Below are 24,469 nucleotides of genomic sequence, written 5' to 3'. Positions count from 1 at the left end.
TATAGTTATTACATAATTTATGCTTCATTTTTAAAAGGGATTGAGGCAGATTAAGGCCAAAGGCTTGCAGTTCTCTTTGTGGTTTATGCTGAAAAACATTACAACTGTTGAATAATCTGAGATAATTGCTTATAGATAGCATCCTAAGAACACAAAAGGACAAGAAAATATGTCCAGAGTTATGCTGTAAAATTGAGGTAGAAAAACTTTTGCAGCCCTTTGTACATCAAGCCAAAACACTGTTGGACACCAATTTGCTTAGGTGATAGTTCAAGAAATTTTTAAAAAATTTAAAGGGACATAGGAATAATTGTGAATAGTTTTATAATAAATATACTATTGTCAATCATTGCATCATTTTCAATTTTCTCCTTATAACATCTCCATGATTGCCTTGGGAAGTTTATAATTATCTTCTTAAATTTATAACAAACTAGCTTGAACCAATAATATCAACTAAGTTTAAATAATATACAAAACACTACTCCTGTACAGCTCTCTCCTCTGTTATTATAACAAATTACATCTGTATATCTTGTGCTTTCCTGCTTCTTATTGTAGTCACATTCTCAGAGGAGAGGCACAATAACTTACCTGTCTTTCTAATGTCTACTCCAGGTGGTTTTTTATGTTTCAGACCACTGAGAACCTCTCATCTCACAAGAATCCCCGATGGAGGTGCATGTGAAGGTGGTGGTGAGATCTGGGAAGAATGCAAGGCTTGACAGTGACACTGTAGGTCTTGCATAGCTACAATATGGCAGCACAAGATTACAACAGACATACTGTTGTGTTATCCTGTAACATATCACCTGGCAGTAAGTTGAAACATCTTAAATTCACACACATACACAGAGTTCCCAATCAGATATTAGCATATTACTTTATCAAATGTTATTAAGGCACTGGAAATATCCTAAAAACTAGTTTGTGTAAGTCCACTGTGACCAAAATACCTGATAAGAACAAGAGAGACAAAGAGAGTGAAGGTGGGGAAAAGATATAGTCCCAAGGCACATTCCCAGTGACCTACTTCCTCCATATTCACTCTGTCTGCCTACAGTTAACACCAGTAGCCCTAATTATTAATCCATCAAATGGGTTAATTCACTAATGAGATTATAGCTCTCCTAATCTAAACATTCCACCTCTGAACATTTCTGTATTGCCTAATACATGAGGTTTTCTGGGGACATCTCATAACCAAACCAACTGTATATGAAGTGAGGAGAGTGGTGCTGGGGATTAAATCCAGGGCTTTATACATTCTAAGCATGCTCTACCACTGAACTACATCCCCACCCACAAAACTCATTCTTTATCATCTTCCTACCTCCACCTCCTTCATATAAACATTTAATCAGTGGTTCCAACTCTTTCCGTATAGCTTATAGAAAGCCCAGAAGGCAAGTAGTTGAGGACATTTTCCCTTGTGGAATATGTAAGGATCCCTTTTAAACCTTGTTGAGCCCTGATCCATGTGGGGAATCAGTAGTCTAGCTCAGCTTTCAATTTTTTTTTTTTTTTCAGTGCTGGGGATTGACATGGCTTCATGCATGGTGGGCAAGCATTCTATCACTAAACTGTATACCCAGTCCCCAGTGTTTTGTCATTTTACAGATGAGAAAACTGCACTTGCCCAGTATGCTTGAGGACCTGGATTCAATCTCCAGCATTCACCATAACTCCCCAAAAATCACATGAGAAAACTGTTTCTCACAAAAATAGACTTGCCCAAGATTAATGTTACAGAGCCCATTTAAATACATTTCCTATTGTTTTCCTTTGTATCACATTTGCTCTATTAGAAACTACCTCATGCTTTTGGACAGTCCAAACCACTCCTTCTTTAAAAAGGGTAAAGTGCACATATGCCTACAATGCAACTTCCCCTCAAACTGCCACTAATGATTTTTATATTATTACTACTAAAAGAACATACCTTGGTTACTGCCAACAGAAGAAAAAAATGATAGGCACAAGAGGTAACAACAGGATTTTAAGTCAGAGAGGGAAATTGCTCTTCCTCAAGCATGAATTTTTATTTTAAAGTATACAATCGTTACAGTTAGAACAATACCAACTCCATGAAATTGTAACATTTGCTAAACACTGTCATTCCACAGTGGGGAGAGGGCAAGAATAATTATATTCCTTAGCAAAAACAATGCAGACAGAAGTCTGGGAAAGTTTCCAATGTAATCATATCAAGGTTATGAATGTAGATTGTTGTGCAGATGTTGTTTTTCAGTTTTTCAGTTTGGCAATACACATAGGTGGTAGAACCTTTAAGAGGTGGGGCCTAGTGGAAGGTGGTTAGATCACTAGGGTTACTGCCCTGGGAAGGGATTAATATAGTTCTCCAAGGACCTCAGTTAGCTTCCTCAGTTAGTCTGAGTAAGCCTAACCTCTGAATCCCTCTCTGGTTTCCTGTATCACCATCTGATCTTACCCTCTCAAATATGATTTGGCCATGATACCATCCTGCCATTGCCCATGATATGACCCAGCAGGGCGGAGGGGCCCTCAGAGAGGTCAAAAAGATGGGAACAGCCATCTGCCTTCAGCCTCCAAAACTCTAAGCTTAATAACTTCTTTTGTTCATAGAGCACTTGACCTCAGGTATTTTGTTATAGAAAGATAAAATGGATTAAGATACTCAGAAACAAAGATTAGTTATAACTCCAGAACATTTTAATTTTAAAGAGCCTTAATAAACAAAAACCCCAGTTTCCAAATGTCCATCAAAAAGGGAATGAATAATCAGTTCCATCAGTATTCGTAAGAAAACTAAAGGAAAATAAAAAAAGAGGTGAGGAGATAAAGTTTAATAACCATTCTTCATAAGATAAAATACTGCTTCCTCAAATAACTCAACATCAATTAATGATATGGATAGACAGGAAAATAACTGTACATATTTGCCTTAAATACAGTATTAGGTAATGCACGCCAGCTGAGCTGTTTAGGAATGGCTTGCTAAAACATTGAAAAAATGAAAGACTTCATCCTTGTCGTAGACTGCCACTTCTGTGGAACATTCTGTACACATGACTGGGTGATAGATTTCTTCCTCTTCTGTCTCTGCCTGCTCTGCAGAGTCTTCATGGTTAGACTTCATCTTCTTATAGCCCCGCCTTTTCTTCCTGTTCTCTGAGTTTTTATATCTTAGAACCTCCTCTTTGTTGACAGAACAATTCATCACGAACATTGCTCTATATTGAGTTTTGTAGGATTCATGCCTAAGAGGAAAATGAAATGGAGAATATTAATTTATTTTCTAAATTAACAGTTATTCTTTTAGATAAAATTGAGAAAACCAAAAACTGACTAAAATAAACATGGAAACAAAACAGCAAATTTAAGGAAATCTAAAAGTTGTTTTAAAATAGAAACTTTTTTTTTTTATTTTGTAGTTGTAGATGGACAGAATGCCTTTATTTTATCTGTTCATTTTTATGTGATTAAAGATTGAACTCAGGGGCTGGGGATGTGGCTCAAGCGGTAGCGCGCTCGCCTAGCATGCGTGCGGCCCGGGTTCGATCCCCAGCAGCACCACATACCAACAATGATGTTGTGTCCGCCGGGTTCGATCCCCAGCAGCACCACATACCAACAATGATGTTGTATCCACCGAGAATTAAGAAAAAATAAATAAATGTTAAAATTCTCTCTCTCTCTCTGTGCCCCCCTCTCTCTCACTCTCTCTTTAAAAAAAAAAAAAAAAAAAAAAAGATTGAACTCAGTGCCTCACATGTGCTAGGCAAGCGCTCCGCCACTGAGCCACAACCCCAACCCCAGGAGGAAACTTTTTAATGGACACTAGTATAAAACAATGATGTTATTCAATCCCTGGTACAAAAAAATGAGGTTATATTTGTAACAGATATGCCAATTACATTTATCTGATCATTACACGTTATAAATATGTATTGAAATGTCATACTGTACCTCATAAATACGCACAATTACTTTGTAGCAATTAGAAGTCTATTTTTTTTTTTGGTTGGATACAATATCCTTAACTTACTTATTTATTTTTATGTGTGCTGGGGCTTGAACCAGGGCCTTGCACGTGCTAGGCGAGCACTGAACCACAACCAAGCCCCTAGAAGTCTATTTAAAAAAAAAAATGAAAAGAAATCTATATCTTATTTATTTATTTAGGTACTGGGGATTGAACCCAGGGGTGCTTTGCCACAAAAATTTCCATAGATACTGCAATTTTTAATTGTATCAAGCCTAAAATAAAATATGGAAGAAACTGAAATGTAAATTGGATAGTACAACCCTCATATCCAGATTCAAGGTGGCTATACTTTGGCTAAAATCAGAAACTCTCAGCCCTCTGTCTTCTTTATTTAGGTATTTTATTTAGGTACGCAGGGCCTCATGCATGCTAGGTAAGCTCTCTGTATCCCCAGACCCTTTTGTTTTTTATTTGGAGACAGGGTCTCCCCAAGTTGCCCAGGATGGCCCTAAACTCACAATCCTCTTGGCCTCAGGCTCCCAAATCACTGGGATTACAGACTTGCACCAACATGCCCAGCTTCTACTACTTTAAAAGTAACTTTTATCCCAGGGGAAAAAAAAAAAAAGTTTTTTGAATTGCTCTTTAAACTTTTCATCTTCATACACAATATTTTTCCTTCTCAAGTTGCTATCTTTTTTCCCTTGAACATCATACAACAGAAATACCTATCAGGCTAAAAACAGGGGTCTCATTAATTCTAAATGTTACTCTTCACCTTCTCCACTACCACAACCGCCAGGAATTAAGAACATACAAATTGGCCAGTGAAGTGGCACACACCTATAATCCCAGCAGCTCAGGAGGCTGAACCAGGATGATACCAAGTTCAAAGCCAGTCTCAGCTACTTAGTAAGTTGCCCTAAGCAACTCAGGGAGACCCCATCTCTAAATAAAATACAAAAAAGGGCTGGGGATGTGCCTCCATGGTTAAGTGCCCCTGGGTTCAATCCCTAGTGCAAAAAACAAAAAAAGAACATACAAATTGGTGCTTCTCTGATATCATGGCTTGGATATGAGGTATTCCCCCAAAGCTCCTGTGTTAACATAATAAATGTTCAGAGGTGAAATTAAATTATAAGAGCTATAACCTAATCAACTCATCCTAGTTTGAATGTACTAACTAGGTGGTAACTGTAGGCAGGTAAGGTGTGTTTGAAGAAAGTGGGTCACTGGGGCTGTGGTCTGGAAGAGTCCATCTTCTCTGTGACCCCTTCCCTACTGCCCTGTTCTGAGCAGCTTCCTCTGCCACTCCCTTCAGCCATGATGTTCTGTCCTTCTTGGGGCTCAGAACAATGGACTTGGCATACCACGGACTGAACCTCTGACACCATGAGCCAAACTAAACTTAAACACCTCCAGTTGTTCTTGTTCATATTTTGGTCATGGTGACAAAAGCTGATTAACAAAAGTGGTAAAACAACCTTTCAAAACTGCGTTCAATGATAAAGAGTTCTAGATAATTGTACACATGTGAGGAGGTACTTGGATGACTATCCTGTCTCATATCTATAAGAATTTCGTATCACGTGCTCACAGTGTTTTTCCCTTTCTCTAAATTTCTTGCATATCAGAACAAATAATTTCTCTGAACTGAGTTCTTGTTTTGTTGTTTTTGTGTGCATGTGGTTTTTTGTTGTTTGAAAAAAAAAAAAAAAAACCCAGGATCTCACTATATGGCCCAAGCTGGCCTTTAACTCATGGGCTCAAGCAATAAATTGAGACTACAGACACACACTACCACACCCAGGTGATCTTGACTCTATTTATCTACAAATTATATAATACACACCCTCACACTCAGGCTCAAAGTAGCCACACTTTGGCTAAAACCAGAAACTCTCAGCCCTTTGTCTTATATTATTTGAAGTTTAAGTTACATGAGACTCTGAGAAGTATCCATCCAATAAAAAAGCTTCATGGTAGAGCACTTGACTAATGTGTTAGGCACTGGTTTCAAGAGAGAGAGAAACAAAGAAAGAGGAAAAAACTATCACTTTAGGGACAACAACAACAACAACAACAAAATCCCTTTTACTCTACTAGATTGGTTGTTGAGGGTTTTTTGTTTGTTTGTTTTTGTTTGTTGGTTTTGTTTTTTGTTACCAGGGATTGAAGCCAGGGGCGCTTATATTGAATTATATCTTAATGACTTTATTTTTTATTTTGAGACAGGGTTTTGCGAAGTTGTTTATGGCCTCAATAATTGCTGAGGCTGCCTCAGCCTCACAAATCATTGGGATTGCAGTTGTGCACCACCATGCCCAGCTCTTGTTGTTTTTTGTTGTTGTTGTTTTTATTTGTTTGTTTGGTCTGTTTTACTTATTTAGTTAGTTAGTTGTTGATAGACCTTTATTTTTTCATTTATATGTGGTGATGAGAATCTAACCCAGTGCCTCTCACATGCTAGGCAAGTGTGCTAGCAAGTGTGCAAGTGAGCCACAGCTCCAGCCCCTTGTTTTGCTTTCTTTGTTTTTGTGGTACTAGGGTTTGAACCCAGGGGCACTTCACCACTTACTATATCCCCAGCGCTTTTTAAATTTTATTTTGAAACAGGTTCTCACTGAGTTGCACAGGCTGGCTTCAAACTTGCAATCCTGCCTCAGCCTCTCCCATCTACTCCACTATATCAGAACCCTACATTAATATGGAATAACAGTTTTACTAAGACCAATTTCTACTGTGAGATCATAAAGTAACTTAGTTCTTCATAGAACTAGAAAAGCAAACATGAAATTCATTTGGAAAAATGAGACCCAGAATAGCCAAAGCAATCCTTAGCAAGAAGAGTGAAGCAGGTGGCATCACAATACCAGACCTTAAACTATACTACAGAGCAACAGTAACAAAAACAGCATGTTATTGGCACCAAAACAAGACACATAGACCAATGGTACAAAATAGAAGACACAGAAACAAACCCATAAAAATACAGTTATCATACTAGACAAAGGTGCCAAAAACATTCACTGGTGAAAAGATAGCCTATTCAACAAATGGTCCTGGGAAAACTGGAAAGCCACATGTAACAAAATGAAATTAAACCCCTCTCACCCTGCCCAAACTTCAACTCAAAGTGGATCACAGACCTAGGCACTAGAACAAAGACCCAGTGCCTAACAGAACAAAAAGTAGGGCCAAATCGTCATCATGTCAGCCTAGAATCTGACTTCCTTAACAAGAAGTAAAATCAACAGTCAATAAATGGGATGGATTCAAACTAAAAAGCTTCTTCTCAGAAAAGGAAACAATCAATAACATGAAGAGAGTACATACAGAATGGGACAAAATCTTTACCACATGTACCTCAGATAGAGCATTAATCTTCAGAATATATATAAAAAACTCAAAAAACACCACCAAAAAACCCAAATAACCCAATCAATAAATGGGCTAAGGAACTAAACAGACAGAAGAAACACAATCCATCAACAAATATGTGCAAAAATGTTCAACATCTTTAGCAATTGGAAAAATGCAAATCAAAACTTCTCCAAGATTTTTTCTCTCTCTAGTTAGAATGGCAATTATCAAGAATACAAGGGCTGGGGATGTGGCTCAAGCAGTAGCGTGCTCGCCTGGCATGCGTGCGGCCCGGGTTCGATCCTCAGCACCACATACCAACAAAGACGTTGTGTCCGCCAAGAACTAAAAAATAAATATTAAAAATTCATTCTCTCTCTCTCTCTCTCTCTCTCTCTCTCCCCTCTCTCACTCTCTCTTTAAAAAAAAAAAAAAAAAAGAATACAAGCAATAAGCCAGGTGCAGCAGCACATGCCTGAAATCCTAGTGCCTTGGGAGGCTGAAGCAGGAGGATTTTGAGTTTAAAACCAGCCTCAGTAACTTAGCAAAGCCCCAAGTAACTCAGTGAGACCCTGTCTCTAAAATACAAAATAGGGCTGGCAATGTGGCTCAGTGGTCAAGCACCTAAGTTCAATCCCCAATACCACCTCCTGTGGGAAACTGTTCTCACACATGATTGGGTACTTCCTTGACTGGGTGTGAGGCGCTCAGGCTAGCTGTGTCAGAGCTTTATCCCCACCCTTTTCAGGTGCGAGAGCCTGTCCGTTTGGGGGTGTGACTGACCACTGACCCTGAAACCAATCACGGACCCTGACCTTGGAATGCTATCCCCCTCGACCTTCATTGGATGGAATTTTCCCCTGAATTTTTTGTTCCCCAATCAAAGCCCACTCTCTGGCGTGCTTCCCCCTCTCTCCTGCTGGTCTCTTGTGTAAACCTCGCTACCACATCAGGTGGCTCGAGGCAGGAGCCGGGAAGGGCCGTCTCTTAGCTGGTCAAGAAAAAGGTAAATTGAGTTTTATGTGTCTTTATTTTGATCTCACTAGTTAACTTCTATGTTTGGAACCTCTAGTATGAAGCTAGTGTGCTGGTCGCGCAGCAGAACCCCCCCCCCAAAAAAAAAAAAAGAATACAAGCAATTATAAGTGTTGGTGAGGATGTGGGGGGGGGAGGTACACTCATACATTGCCGATGGGACTGAAAATTGGTGCAACCACTATGAAAAACAGTATGGAAACACCTCAGAAAACTTAGACCCAGCTATCCACTCTCAGTTTATACCCAAAAAACTTAAAAATCAGCATTCTACAGTAACACTGCCATATCAATGTTTATAGCACCTCAATTCACAATAGCTAAACTTTGGAACCAACCTAGGTGTCCTTCAACAGATGAATGGATAAAGAAAATGTGGTATATATACACAATAGATTATTATTCAGCCTTAAAGAAGAATGAAATTATGGCATTTGCTGATAAATGAATGGAGCTAGAGAATATCATGCTAAGTGAAACAAGCCGATCCCCCAAAACCAAAAGCTGAATGTTTTATCTGAAAGGTGGATGCTAATTCACAATAGGTTACGGGATGGGGAGGTGCTAGGGAAAAATAGAGTTAATTTAGATTAGATAGAGGGGAGAGAATGGGAGGGTTGAGAGGGTAAGAAGGATAGTAGAATGAATCAGACATTATTACCTTACATAAAAATATGGATTCTATATCATGTACAACTAGAAGAATGAGAAATTATACTCCATCTTTGTAGATGTATCAAAGTGCTACTGTCATGTATCACTAAATTAGAATAAGTTTTTAAAAATCAAATTATAATACTTTAAAAAATTAACTATTGCAGAAAATCTGAAACCTTAAACTAGCTAATAAAAATAAATTAGACCAGCACACACTGTAATCCCAGTGGCTGGAAGGCTGAGACAGGAAGGCAAAGCCAGTCTCAGCAATTTAAGGAGGCCCTAACAAACTCAGTGAGACCCTATTTCTAAATAAAATACAAAATAGGGGTAGGGATGTGGCTCAGTGGTTGACTGTCCCCGAGTTTAATACCAAAAATAATAAATAAAAATATAAATAAATTAAAAACAAACTAGAAAAGCAGGGTGTGGTGGTTCATACATGTAATCTCAGCTACTCTGGAGGCTGAGGCAGTGGGATCACAAGTTTGAGGCCAGCCTCAATAACTAAGCAAGGACCTAATAAGCAACTTAGTAAGACCCTGTCTCCAAGTAAAAAATACAAAGGGATTGGGATACAGTTTACTGGCAAAGCACCCCTGGTTCAAGCCCCAGTACCAAAAAGAAAAAGAAGTCATCTAAATTGGAAAGGAAGAGGTAAAAGTAAATTATCTCATATCTCTTTTATGTACCTTTCTACATAAAAGCGTGAACTTTTATGTAGAAAATCCTAAAACTGGGGCTGGGGTTGTGGCTCAGTGGTAGAGTGTTCACCCTGGGTTCAATCCTTAGCACCACATAAAAACAAATAAATAAAATCAAGGTATTGTGTCCAACTACAACTAAAAAATAAAGAAAACCCAAAAGCTTACACATCTCACATACACACACATATACTCTCACACACAAAAAAACCTGTTAGAGCTAATAAAAATTAAGCAAAGCTTCAGAAAATGTCACACATATAAATAATTTTCTAGGGGCTGGGGCTGTAGCTCAGTGATAGAGTGCCTGCCTTGCACGTGTGAGACACTGGGTTCGATCCTCAGTACCACATAAAAATAAATAAATATATTGTGTCCATCTACAACTAAAAAAAATGTTTTTTAAAAAATAATTTTCTATACATTAAAAGTGAATAGTCTGAAAAACAAAGTAGAACAGAGGTTGCCAGGGGCTGATGAGACTGGAGAATAGGGAGTTAATGGGTACAGAATTCCTGGGATGATCAAAAGTTCTGGAAATGGATGGCGGTGTTGGCTGCATCAGACTATGATAGCATTAATGCCACTGAATTGTACTCTAAAAAATAGTTAAAATTATAAATTTTATATAGAGTTTACCACAATAAAAAGTGTATTTTAGAGATGTGACATAATAATAAATATATATTTGTGCTCTGCTTCCAGTTCCTAACACAGAGCTCCTAAAACACTTGCAATTTCCTGAATGATAACAGTACCTTTTGTTATTACTATAACTTTTGATCTTTGGTCTGTCCTTGACATAAGAACTTCCAAGATTCTTAGAATCTGTGGAATAGTAACAATATATTTTATATGCTAATGAGATATGGAGGCGGGCTGGGGATGTGGCTCAAGCGGTAGCGCGCTCGCCTAGCGTGCGTGCAGCCCGGGTTCGATCCTCAGCACCACATACAAACGAAGATGTTGTGTCCGCCGAGAACTAATTAAAAATAAGTAAATGTTAAAATTCTCTCTGTCCCCCTCTCTCTCTTTACTCTCTCTTTAAAAAAAAAGAAGTCTATATAATAAAATATTAATAGTATTAATTTAAAAAAAAAAAAAGAGATATGGAGGCTTGTCTTGCATCTAAAAAAAACCAGAAAAACCAAGCATGATTGATTGGAGAAGGGTTGAAACTTTTAGATCCATACCCACCCAATCCTACCTCCAGGGAAGGGAAAAGAGCTAGAGATTCAATTAATCACTAATGGCCAATGATTTTGCCAATAGTGTCATATAATGGAACAAACCTATGCAATTAAACCCATAAAAGTAAAGGGTTCCAAAATCTTCCAGCCTGGTGAACACATCTATGTCCTAGGAGGCTATTACATCCCAAACCCCACAGAGCTCCTGCAGTCAAGACCCTTCTGGACTTCACCCTATATGCCTAGCTGTTTTGTTTGTATCTTTATAATAAAGGAACCCCTAATTTGTATTCAACTTGAATAGAAATGGAGGTAACTTGAGGACCTACTACTTGATTACTGGCATCAAAAGAAGGAAGCAGTCTTGTGAGAATGAACTTAACCTGTGGCATTGATGCTAACTCCAGGTAGTGAGTCAGAATTAAATTAAATTGTAGGACATACTGTGTACAGAAAATTGGAGAAATGTTTTTTGTGAGGGGGAAAAAAATCCCAGATTTGACATCAGAAGAACTGTGAGTAGAGAAGTGATTTTTTTCCTTTAAAAGATTATGTAATTCTACAACATAAATGCAATTTCACTGAATCCTTATTATTACTGAGAAATGCTTTATTTAAAAGGCTACTTCTAGCTGGGTGTGGTGGTGCATCCCAGCAGCTCAGGAGGCTGAGACAGGAGGATCGCAAGTTCAAAGCCAGCCTCAACAAAAGCAATGCACTAAGCAACTCAGCGAGAACCTGTCTCTAAATAAAATACAAAATAGGGCTGGGGATGTGGCTCAGTGGTCAAATAACCTTGAGTACCAAAACAAAAACAAAAACAGAAACAAGGAGCTTAGCAACTCAGTGAGATCCTAGCTCCAAATATGAAATAGAGCTGGGGATGTGACTCAGTGGTCGAGTTCAATCCCCAGTACCAAAAAAAAAAAAAAAAAGAAACAATAAAAAGCTGCTCTGGGCTATACATGTTGCACAAGGGTGAAGTACTTGCTTAACAAGCATAGACCCTGTGTTTATTTCCCAGTGTCACAAAAAAAAAACAATTAATTAATTAATTAATTTTTAAAAGCTACTTTTTACAGAACCATGCATAGTCAAAATTATCTATAAAGAGATTAGTCATGTAACACAAAGGATATGGGTACAGAATCATATCAGAATTCCTGAGTATCAAAAGTCTATTTGTGATTTGAACAAAGGACTCCAATTTTTTTTTTCCCTGTGTGTGTTTAACCATTCATACATTACCTTTGGCAATCAAGGCACAGTGTCGTCATGCAAGCTGGGCAATTCAAAACAGCATCACTATTTGGAACAGGCTGTTGGTGACGTGGCCTCTGTAACCCAAAACCATGATAACTGGAATGCAAAAAGAAATTAAGAAAAAAACACATTAAAGTCTTGCTTCTAATGCAAGTCTCCGATTAAAGGAACCATTAAGCCAGGTGTGGCAGCCCACACCTATAATCCAAGCTAATAGAGAGGCTAAGACAGGAGAATCAAAAGTTTAAGGCCAACCTGGGCAACTCAATGAGTCCCTGTCTCAAAATAAAATTTAAAAAGGGCTGGGGATGTAGCACAGTGGTAGCACCCCTGGGTTCAATCTCTATACTACCAAAAAAAACCCAAAATTCCATCTTACATCATTGATAAATTCTGTTACCAGACTAAAGAGCTACACTGTAAGTTCCTTGACCATCTCAATATTACTTACAGCACTTAAGGACTGGGGCTAAAGTACAGTGGCAGAGCATTTGCCTAGCACAAGTGAGGCACTGGGTCCAATCCTTAGCACTACATAAAAATAAACAAAATAAAGGCATTCTGTCCATCTACAACTACAAAAAAGTTTTAAAAATTACTTTAAAATATATTACTTATAGCATTTAAAATGTTCATCCCATGGCTATGAGTAATCAAAAAATATTCATTAAATAAACAAGGGGGCAAAGGAAAAAGTGATGTATAAATAGAACAAGAAGAGAAAAACTGGAGAAGGCTGGAGAGCAAAAGTTAAAGATGGTATACAAAGATTCCCCACCAATAGTAATCTCTCCAGACTTGAAAAATATAGATATCTGGACCCCACCAGAGGTGAAACAAGTCCTCCTAGGTGTTAATTATGTAGCTCAGGAGCAGAGCACATGCCTAGCATGTGAGAGGCACATCCCCAGCATTACATAAAAAATCACCACCTCAAATAAGATTCAAAGGTCTGCATTTCAATCTGCCCTGGTGATTCTGAAACATATCAGGTTGGCAAAGCACTAGATAATGGTGGTAAGTTGCCTACCTTTTAGTTTTATGACAAATCAGCCTTTACATCAAAATAAAATTTGTAAACCACTGTATACTGCTGGTGGAAATGCAAAATGCTTCAGTCATTGTAGAAAATAGTGGTGATCCCTCAAAAAGTTAAATACAGCCAGGCACGGTGGTACATGCCTATAATTCCAGCAGCTTGGGAGGCTAAGACAGGAAGATCACAAATTCAAAGCCATCCTTGGCAAAAAGCAAGGTGCTAAGCAACTCAGTGAGACCTTGTCTCTAAAAAAATATAAAATAGGGCTGGGGATGTGGCTGAGTGGTCAAATGCCCCTGAGTTCAATCCCCAGTACTACCCTTCACCCCTCCAAAAAAAAATGGTTAAATACAGGGCTTGGGGAACAGCTCAGTGGTAGGGTACTTGCCTAGCACATGTGAGGTCCTGGGTTTGATCCCTAGTACCACACGAAAGTTAAATATAGAATTACCATATGATGTAACAGTTCCATTCCTGGGCATGTAACCAAAAGAAATGAAAGAATAATAGATAACTGTACACCAATATTCACAGCAACACTATTCCCAATAGTCAGAAGGAAAAACAACATAAATGTTCCTCAATGAATGAATAGATAAACAAACTGATCTATGTATATACATACAAGGAAATATTATTTAGCCATAAAAAGGAAAGAAGTAGTAATATATGTTACAATGTAGATGAACCTCAAAAATATGACCAGTGGAAGAAATCAAATACAAAAAGTCACATATTGTAGAATATTCCATTAGCTGAAATATAAAAAATGGTAAATCCACTGATAGAACACAGATCTGGAACACAATATGTGTTCCCATATTTCCAGGGGTTATGGGAAGAGAGAGAAAAACTACCAAATGATACAGGATTTTCCTTTTGAGATGATAAAAATTATAAAAATGGTTTGAAACTAGACAAAGGTAGTGATACACACCACTGTGAATATATTAAACTTATAAATTATTATAATTTATAATTTATAATTAAAATTATATTTTAAAATAGACACTTTTGCCAGGTACAGTGGTGCATGCCTATATCCCTATTATTTGGGAAGCTGAGGCAGGAGGCTTCCAAGTTTTGAGGCCAGCCTCAGCAAGTGAATGACAGCCTATCTCAAAAAAATAAAAAGGGCTGGGGATGTAACTCAGAACAGATTGAACCCCTGGGTTCAATCCCAAGTAATGAAAACAAAAATGCTATGTCCACATATGAATATACCACAATAAATCCCACATACAATTACAATGCAATAATTAAAATAATAATAGTAATCATAGAAGGGAGATCAGTAGAGTAGAGCAAGCAAATCAAAGAAAGGGAAGAGAGAAAGGAAAGAAAAAGTACTAGGGTATGAGATTGATCAAATTATGTTAACACATGTACAAATATGGCATAAGGAATCCCAGTATTATGTATAATCATAATGCACCAACAAAAATATATAAATAAATAAACAAAATGGTCAATTTCAGGCTATGTGAATTTTAAAAAATCTAATTTGTGAATGGAACAAATCAGGTGCTAAACAATATCTTCTCTTCATCCACATAAACTCTTCTTTTTTTTTTTAGTTGTAGTTGTCAATACCTTTAATTTTTTATTTATTTTTTATGTGGTGCTGAGGATTGAACCTAGGGTCTCGCACATGCTAGGTGAGTGCTCTACCACTGAGCCACAACCCCAGCCCCACATAAACTCTTAATCTCAATATAATTTAAAATTGTATCTATCTGCGGGGTGTGGTGGCACACACCTGTAACCCCAGCAGCTTGGGAGGCTGAGACAGGAGAATTGCAAGTTCAAAGCCAGCCTCAGTAACTGTGAGGCACTAAACAAGTCAGTGAAACCCTGTCTCTAAATAAAATAAAAAATAGGGCTGGGAATGTGGCTCAGTGGTCGAGCACCCCCCTGAGTTCAATACCTGGTACCAAAAAGAAAAAATTGTGTGTCTATCTGAAAAAAATCAGTTTTGTTTCTTAAAGGGAGAGACCGACTACAACAGTTTGAACACAACAGTAGTTTTTAAAAATGAGTTGTTTAATAAAATTTGCTGGTTATTTTCAAAATAAATCTGTAGGTTTTTTTCCTTCAAACCTCTTTGTTGTGTGTGTATATAAACATAGACATATATAAAATACAAATGTAGTAAAAATCATTTTTCAATCATTTTTTCCTAAAGAGTCTAAATATTAAATTTAAATTCTTACCCCCTTCTCTGTGCATCAACCCAGGCCTGGTCTCTGTTATCTTTTTCAGGATCATATAGTAATTCATCATTTGTTGGAATCCTGTGTCGTTTCTTCTTTTTTTTCTTGGTCACCTGTGCTAATGTTTTTAAAAGTTAAGGATATAGCTAAGTATTGTTGGTAAAGTTCACACTTCTTTAACATAAAATGAAGAACTCCTGTTTACCAAGCTACATATTTATTTTAATTATCCTTAAAAAGAAAAAAATTTTTTCTCTTTTTTTGGTGGTGAGGGTAACTGAGGATTGAACCCAGGTGGGCTCTACCACTGAGCTACATGCCCAGCCCTTTTTGGTTTTTTGGGGTTTTGGGGGGTTTTTTGGTTTGTTTTTTTTGAGACAGGATCTCACCAAGTTATCAAGGCCAGCCTAGGCAACTTAGTGAGACCCTGTCTCAAAATAAAAAATAAAAAGGCCTAGGGATATAGTGCATCAGTAGAGCAACCTGTATTAAATCCCTAGTATCAGAAAAAAATAATTACAATACAGGGGTGAGAGCATAGCTCAATAGTAGAATGCTTGCCTAGTATGCTCAGGGCCCTGGATTTGATCCCCAGAACAAGGAAGGAAAAAGGAAAGGAAAAGAGGAAAGAAAGAAGCTAGGCATAGTAGCACATGCCTGTAATCCCAGCTGCTCTGGAGCTGAGGCAGGAGGATCACAAGTCCAAGCCCAGTTTGGGAACTTAACTTAGACCCTGTCTCAAACTAAAAAAATAAAAATGACTGGGGATGTGGCTCAGTGGTAAAGCAGTCCTAGGTTCAATCCCCAGAACTATAAAACAATTAAAAAAGAAAGAAAAAAGGGCTGGAGTTGTGGCTCAGTGGTAGAATGCTCGCTTAGCACGTGCAAGGATCTGGGTTCGATCCTCAGCACCACATAAAAATAAAAAAATAAAGGTATTGTGTCCAACTACAACTAAAAAATAAATATTTACAAAAAAAGAAAGAAAGAAAAAACCCAGAGCTGTCTACATATATTAGACTTCTGTTTGTTCTGTTTTATAGTACTAGGGATTGAACCCAGGTTTGTTCTAAAACTGAGCTACACTCCCAGCCCTTTTTTAATTTATTTTATTTTGAGATGGGGTCTCTAGATTGTCCAAGCTAGCCTGGACCTTGTGATCCTTCTGCCTTAGTCTCCCAAGTGATGAAATTATAGGCATGTGACACCATATCTAGCACATACATTACTTTTTATATTTATTCTAGCACACCAATATTTTAAGTAATGATATAAAAGTATAAAACGTCCTTTTAAATATAAATTTGTTATTTTGTATATTCCAGTGTAATTCCTTATGTAATTAGCTTTTCCAACAAGCTAGGAAAAATTCTTCAGGAAAGTAAAAATACAGAAAAAATGCAAGTGTGAAAACAAATGTTGAGCCGGGCACAGTGGCACATGCCTGTAATCCCAGAAGCTCTGGAGGCTAAGGCAGGAGGATCTCAAGTTCAAAGCCAGCCTCAGCAAAAGCAAGGCACTAAGCAACTCAGTGAGACCTTGTCTCTAAATAAAACACACACAAAGAAAGGACTAAGGATGTGGCTCAGTGGTTAAGTACCCCTGGGTTCAATCCTCAATACCAAAAAAAAAAAAAAAAAAGGTATAAAAAGAAAACAAATGTTACTAGTCTGAAGGAACTAGAAGGAGTCTGGGGAAAGATCCCTGAGCCCTGAGCAGGGGAAGTACTAAGTCAGGACACATTCTCCCCTTCCCTTGCATACCCATGCAGTGCTGCTGATAATGCCATGTACTCATAAGTCTTTGTTCCCAGCTTTTATTATTAATCAATCTGGTTTTATTTTCACATCTACCACCTGATATTTCTTAAAAAATAAAACTCAAAGAAAAATCCTAATATCAACTAGTGAGGTAAACCTTTTTCATAAAATATTACTGCTAAGGCTGATAGATATGTTATTCACCTGCTTTGTCTTCATCCTCAGAATCTGAATCAAAATATATATCATCATAATACTTTGCCGGAGCTATTCCAACTTTATTATTTCCTGAAGAAGACCCTATGAAAATCAGAAATGAAGTTTATAGACTAATCATACATAATTCATAAGAAAAAACTTCCACATCTTCTTCCATTACCACAAAGTAATATCAACTTATTCACAATCTTATTTGGATGGTTAAATATTTTCACATAGTGACATTTTATTTTATGCCCTATGCAATTACAGAAAACTGCCCCCCCACCTTAATTTAGTGTTCTAAATCTTTTTTCCTTCCCAAAAATCTAATTAAATTTTTAAGGGTCTGGGGCTGGAGTTTAGCGGTAGCACTCTTGCCTGGCATGTATGAGGCACTGGGTTCAATTCTCAGCACCACATATAAATAAATAAATAAAATAAAGGTCTATCAATAACTAAAAAAAAAAATTTTTTTTAATTTTTTTTTAAAGGCCACCTTTTCAGGTTGCCCATATACAAATTTCTATCTTTTAGACAGGGAGTGCACTGTGAAGAACAGGGAATGAGTATCTTTTTTTAAGGGAGCTTAATGGAAAGAAAAGCTCTAAGGAAAGGCAAGGGAATGAGGAAGACAAACTCTTCCTCTCTTCAACTGAACTCAGTTCCATACTATTACCTATACTTATGTCATCACATGCCTGTCTCCCTCATTCTTCCTCTAATTAACACTTGCTTTAGTTGTTGTTGTTGTTATTATTATTATTATTATATGCTTTCAGTTCTTACCAGTTAATACATAATATACCAATATATCAACATGAAAACCAGTGCACAAGAGTCCTACTTTCACAAATTAGATTTTGGGTGAGGTACATTTTACAAAAAGACCAATGTTTTATTACTTACTAAAATAGGAATTTATGATGATACATCAATAAATCTGCCATCAGTAACATCTAATGTCCAAAATAACTATAAGACTCATGTGTCTTTCTTTTTATCCTTGAGTAAAAACTACAAAAGGAAATTATCCAAATAAATAATGCTAAATAGTGTCTTTTCGACAACGCATGACATTTTCCCATAGTCATCAAAGAAAACTCTGGTTCAGTTGCCAAACATAATTCCTTCACCCAGTTAGTATTTACTGTGCACCTATAGAAAGTTCTGGAGACACAGAGCATGAGTAAGCTTCCTGTCCTATGGAGCTTATAAAAATAGGTATACAAACCGAAATCAAAAGCGTATCTGTTCCAGGGCTGGGGTTGTGGCTCAGCAGTAGAGTGCTTGCCTAGCATGTTCGAGGCCCTGGGTTTGATTCTCAGCACCGCATGTAAATACATAAATAAATAAATAAAGCGTACCTGTTCCTAGAGAAGATAATTTGTCCTCCATTGTTTTTATAGTAGAATTCAATTCAGCTTCCATTTCTTTTTCAAATTCATCTTCACTAGATGACTCACTTTCTCCAGTAAGACATTCTCTGATGAGTTTTCGTTTTTGGTCTGGAGTTCCATGTAAAAGCACATCCACTTCATCTTCAGAGCTAAATACATATAAATCAGAGGATATAAATATTAAAAAATTAAAATCACTCAAAATTCATTCTCATCATCTCACTGTTTAATAATTTTGACTTTATAAGGTTACATTTGATATTATATATAGCAATTCTCACTTGGTAAATCAATTGTCTTGCTTATTTCCATTTATTTATCTATCTACCTACCTATCTATCTATTTAGTTATTTACAAATGGAGTCTATGTGCCCAGCATGACCTCAAACTTATGGGCTCAAGTGATCCTTCTGCCTCAGCCTCTCAAGTAGCTGGGACTACGGTGTGTGCCAATAGAGTGCTGGACTCCAAATTTTTTAAAGTCTATATAACATTTCCTCTTATAGATGCCATACATTTATTTCTAAACTCTTTGTTATTAAATGTTACAATGAACATTTCTGTGTATGTAACTTCTTTAGGATAAATGTCTAGAAGTAACATCATTCTGACTTATTGTATTATCATATTACTTTCAAAAATTATTGTACCAATTCATAATTCCATCAAAAATAAAAAGTTTACTTCACAGAACCGGCAGCTTTTTAAGTTTTGAATACTTAAATAAGACATATACAGGTGTCAGGGTTGTGGTCAGTAGTAGAGCGCTTGCCCAGCACATGTAAGGCACTGGGTTCAATCCTCAGCACCACATATAAATAAATAAATAAATGGTATTGGGTCCATCTACAAATAAAAAAAAAAATTTTAAGCCATAAAATGTTAACAAAGTAAATTAAATGCCTGTGAAATTTTCAATGTAATCTGTAGTACATAAATAATATTCAATTACTCACGGACTAGTGAACAGATCCAAAATATTCCTAATTTGAATTTTCTGATCTCTGTTATAGAATAGTGCTTTTGCTGGGCATGGTGGCACACAACTACAATCACAGCTGCTCAAGAGGCTGAGGCAGGAAGATGGAGAAAGTTCAACGCCAGCCTCAGTAATTTGAGAGATTCTAACTGAAAATAAAAGGGGTTCAGGGTATAGCTCAGTAACAGAGCACCCCTGGATTCAATCCCCAGTACTGGAAGGAAAAACCAAAAGTAAATCAGAAAAATACAATTCACACCAATTTCAATAAAGACTGAGGCTTTAGCCATTCCCACTATTTTCACTCAAGTCCTTTTAGCCCTACTTGTACTACTATACGTTAAGGATCTCTAGGCCTCCAAACTCATCATTTTCACTCCACCCTTAATCCTATTGCCAGACTATTTTTCCTAAAGAACTCTCATCTCATCACAACTCAACTCAGGAGCCTTCTATGGTCAATCCTCTGAGCACACCATTAAAAATATCCTTCAATCCCAGAGGCTCAGGAGGCTGAAGCAGAAGGATTGTGAGTTCAAAACCAGTCTCAGCAAAAGCAAGGTGCTAAACCACTCAGTGAGACCTTGGCTCTAAATAAATACAAAATAGGGCTGGGGATGTGATCAAGTGCCCCTGACTTCAAGCCCCAATACCAAAAAAAAAAAAAAAAAAAAAAACAGAAAACTGGCTCCAACAAATCTTATCAACTTTACCCATATACAGGATCTCTATATTATTTCCTGCCCTCTATCTAGCTAACAAGGGGCAATTTTGCCTCCCAGGGCATATTTAACATGACTAGAGAAATTTTTGATTGTCACCACTGGGCACAGGGAGAATAGGCTACTTGCACACAGTGGCTACAGGCCAGGGATGCTGTTAAACATCCTATAAAGCACAAGATATCCCCTGCAAGTGGAGCACAGTGGCGCATGCCTGTAATCCCAGTGGCTCAGGAGGTTGAGGCAGGAGGATCATGAGTTCAAAGCCAGCCTCAGCAAAATCGAGGCACTAAATAATATTATTTAGAGATCTTATCTCTAAATAAAATACAAAATAGGGCTGGGGATGTGGCTCAGTGGTCACATGCCCCTAATTTCAATCCTTTGGTACCAAAAAAAAAAAAAAAAAAAAAAAAGATATCCCCCAACCAAAAAGAATTATCTGACCCAATATGCCATCCAGTGCTGTCAAGTTTGAGAAACTCTGATCCTATAATCCAGTATTTCAAAAGTGTGAAATGTAAATTATTTTAAGAGGTAGCAGGATGATCAGCCCAATAAGTTAACACTGCTGATGGGAATGTGAAATAGTACAGCTTGGCAGTTTCATATAAAACAAAACATGCAACTATTACAAACCCAACCTTTGTACTCCTAGGCATTTACCCCCCAAAAAAATGAAAAATTAAGTTCACCCAAAAACCTATACATGAATATTTATAATAGCTTTATTCTCAACAGCCAAAACTAGAAACAACTCAAATGTCATTCAATGAGAACTGTGGAATACTACTTAGCCATTTAAAAAAAAAAAAAAAAAGAATGATGAACTAGTGGTATATGCAACAACCTGGATGAGTCTCTAGAGAATTATGCTGAGTGAAAAAGAGCCAAGCCCAAAAGGTTACACAGTGTATGGTTCCAATCACACAGCATTCCTAAAATGACAAAATTATAGAAATGGAGAAGTGGTTGCCAGGAGTTAGGTAGGGCATAGAGGTTAAAGAGCAGCAAAAGGGATCCATGTGGTGATAAAATGTTCTGTATTTTGACTGTCATGGTCCATATCCTAGCACTATAGTTTTCTAATATGTTAACACTGGAGAAAACTGTGAAATGTATACAGGATCTCTATATTATTTCTTACAACTGCTTGGGAATCTATAATAACTTCAAAATAAAAAGTTTTTAAAAAATTGAATCAGAAGACAAGAGCATTCCTCTTTTTGCAAATTTTCTCCATTTCTTGTAGTTATTTCAAGACAAGTCATAGTCTTTAGCACTGCTGGAAGAGGCAAAACAAGCTCAGCATATTCTGGTTGAGTTTGCCAAGAATGCAAGGTTCTGACCACTCTTCATTCAGGCCATTTCTCAGCATTGTGTTTGCAGCAAGCCACCCTGAGGAATGAGATAATGTTTCCTTCCAGCACAGAGAGTAGGTTTATTTATTTGTCAGCTTTGAAAGAGGTGATTCTCTTAAGTATTCTTTAATCACCATACAAACCCACAGAATATGCGATTCATCTAGCACTATCCCTTCTTGGAACCCCTGTAGGATGGAGAAGTAAGAGCACCAACATGACATGATGCTTGCTATGCTACTTGTAGTCTTTTCTCTGACCCAGAAGTCTCATATCTTTTGCCAGTTTCCATCAAACAGCAACAAGCTTTGTAATCTGTTTAATTAGTGTAAAAATAAATCCTAACAGAGACTTCTCAACCATCTAACACCAATATCTCCTTTTTCTTTCCTTTTTTTTTTTTTGGGGGGGGGGTGGTAACTAGGGATTGAACCAGAGACACTGTACCACTGAGCTACATTCCCCATTCTTTTTCGAGACAGGATCTCACTAAATTGCTGAGTAGAGCCTTGAACTTTCTTTTTTTTTATTTATTTTTTTTTTGAGAGAGAGAGAATTTTAATATTTACTTTTTAGTTCTCGGCGGACACATCATCTTTGTCTGTATGTGGTGTTGAGGATCGAACCGGGCTGCACGCATGCCAGGCGAGCGCGCTACCGCTTGAGCCACATCCCCAGCCCCTAGCCTTGAACTTTCAATCCTCCTGCCGCAACCTCCAGAGCAGTCATCACCCCAATACCAATCTCTTTTTAAAATAACATTGAGGTCAGAGCCTTCAGCAAGCAATGCTGTCTAATAACATTATTTTCTTTTCACAATATTTATAATTACCTTACCAGTGGCAACTGTCATAGGATTATAAAGCTTCCTTAAAGAAATTTAATTTCAACTGGGCACAGTGGTGCACACCTGTAATCCCAGCTGCTTGGGAGACTGAGGCATGACAGTTAAAAAGCAGCAAGAGGGATCCATGTGGTGATATTTTATAAGAAGGACTTAAAAAGTCCCAGGTCAGCCTCAGCAATTTAGGGAGAACCCCTCTAAAAATAAAATTCAAAAAGGTCTGGGGGTACGGTGGGGGGGTGTGGCTCAGTAGCAGAGAACCCCTAGGTTCAATCCACAATGGGGCAGGGTACAAAGAAATTTAACTATAAAAATGTAATTGACTGGGCTGGGATTGTGGCTCAGAGGTACAGCGCTAGCCTAGCATGTATGAGGCACTGGGTTCCATCCTCAGCACCACATAAATTAAAATAAAGACATTGTGTCCACCTATAATTAAAAAATAAACATTAAAAAAAAGTAATTGACCTTAAGAAAAATATTAAGTCAATAACAACACAGGTGATAACAGAATAACTCAAATCCAGGAAACACTGCTATATTCCAATCAAACTGAATTACTAAGTAATGTAGCTCCTTTCACAGACAATACCTATTAACTGAAACTTTTTCACAGGGAATCTTAGTATTCATTCTCACTCTTCTTCACCACAGAAATCCTTTCAGCAATCTGATCTTCCATGTCCACAACTGTTCCCCAGAACAGTGAAGAAACATTGTGAACCACTGAAGTACTTCACAGAAAGCTTCATCAGACAGAATTAACTTTTTAAAGTTTATGAATACGACCCACTGACAGCTACAGAAACAGCTAAATTTGACAGGAAATCTCTTGATAATATAACTACAAATTTTCCTCATGTTGGATAAATCCTCTCTTCTGGAAATTCCCATGGAACTTCATCTGGGTCTATTTCAGTCCATCATTTTCTAAAATGCTCTTCCAAAATATATGCTTTATCTTATGAACCCTATATAATGTAAGCCTTTGAAAACCAAGGCTTTTAGTGATTTATCTCTGTAGCCCACAACAAACATACAGTAGTAAAATTGCCTGTTCAATATTCCCTTATTTCTGTTTCACAGGTCAGTCTTTTAGACAGACACTTCAGAGATTGGGGCTGTAGCTCAGCGGCAGAGGACTTAACCAGGCAAGTGTGATCGCGGCTCTGGGTGATCAAAAAAGGCACTTCACATGAAGTCCTGTGACCATCACAATACACTTACGATATATCTCCATACTTATTATATTTCCTTTTTTATAGATGTAAAACTGAGGAAAAGTGACTTGCCTTGGGTCACGCTGCTTGCAAAATGTAGAAGCAGAATTCAATCTCACGGTCTTTACAGATTACGTTTGGCCCCCAGTGACTCCGGAAGAGCCCTGGCGCTGACGTCTGGCCCACCTCCCCAAGGGCTGCGCGACCCCACCAGGAGCCCCCGTTGGCCTCCCACACCGTAGTGGGGTGCTAGGGACCCCGAGCCTCTGGCCGACAGTCGGCACAAGCCAGGGAGGCGCAGCAAATGGAGGCGCTCAAAGGCTGAGCCTCAGCCCGAAATCTTAGGGGACTATGGTGGGTCGGGGGCCCACCTGCTCAAAGCTGGCTCCTCGTCGCTAGGCTCTTCAACCGCGTAGGGGTCGTAGTCATCCTGCAGCCGGTTCATGGCGGCCTAAAGCTGCCTACACCGTCCACTGCTTGTCAACACCGTCTGTTTACTCCGCGGGTACTTTCCCTAAAGCGTCCCCGACTCCACTTCCGCCCTCACTTC

At 37.9% G+C, this 24,469-nt stretch overlaps 1 protein-coding gene across 3 annotated transcripts; it reads right to left on the bottom strand.

The window, feature by feature from the left end:
* Positions 1–2,017: 2,017 nt before the first annotated feature.
* On the bottom strand, positions 2,018–24,469 carry Eapp (E2F associated phosphoprotein). 3 transcript variants are annotated; one of them, XM_078050228.1, is made up of 6 exons: positions 24,291–24,469; positions 18,760–18,941; positions 17,399–17,494; positions 15,435–15,552; positions 12,168–12,278; positions 2,018–3,242 (listed from the first exon to the last, which is right to left on the bottom strand). In XM_078050228.1, the coding sequence occupies exons 1-6, from the start codon at positions 24,362–24,364 to the stop codon at positions 2,966–2,968; spliced, it is 858 nt and encodes a 285-aa protein (XP_077906354.1). In that variant the 5' UTR covers positions 24,365–24,469; the 3' UTR covers positions 2,018–2,965. The 3 variants fall into 3 exon arrangements, with proteins under 3 accessions (XP_077906354.1, XP_077906356.1, XP_077906357.1); XM_078050230.1 differs by lacking the exon at positions 12,168–12,278 and having other exon boundaries at positions 24,291–24,468; XM_078050231.1 differs by lacking the exon at positions 15,435–15,552 and having other exon boundaries at positions 3,113–3,242; positions 24,291–24,468.

Source organism: Ictidomys tridecemlineatus, chromosome 5, assembly GCF_052094955.1.
Source record: "Ictidomys tridecemlineatus isolate mIctTri1 chromosome 5, mIctTri1.hap1, whole genome shotgun sequence".
NCBI classification, from domain to species: domain Eukaryota; kingdom Metazoa; phylum Chordata; class Mammalia; order Rodentia; family Sciuridae; genus Ictidomys; species Ictidomys tridecemlineatus.
Note: the sequence above shows the minus strand (reverse complement) of the source record. Positions and strands in the feature narration are given on the sequence as shown.

Excerpts from the sequence above, each read along its gene's own strand:
- Eapp (XM_078050228.1), bottom strand. The coding sequence starts at position 24,364 with ATGAACCGGCTGCAGGATGACTACGACCCCTACGCGGTTGAAGAGCCT. Across the intron at positions 12,279-15,434 it reads GTTGATGCACAGAGAAGGGG|TTATCATGGTTTTGGGTTAC; the intron begins GTAAGAATTTAA and ends TTTGCATTCCAG. Across the intron at positions 3,243-12,167 it reads CTGTGCCTTGATTGCCAAAG|GCATGAATCCTACAAAACTC; the intron begins GTAATGTATGAA and ends TTTTCCTCTTAG.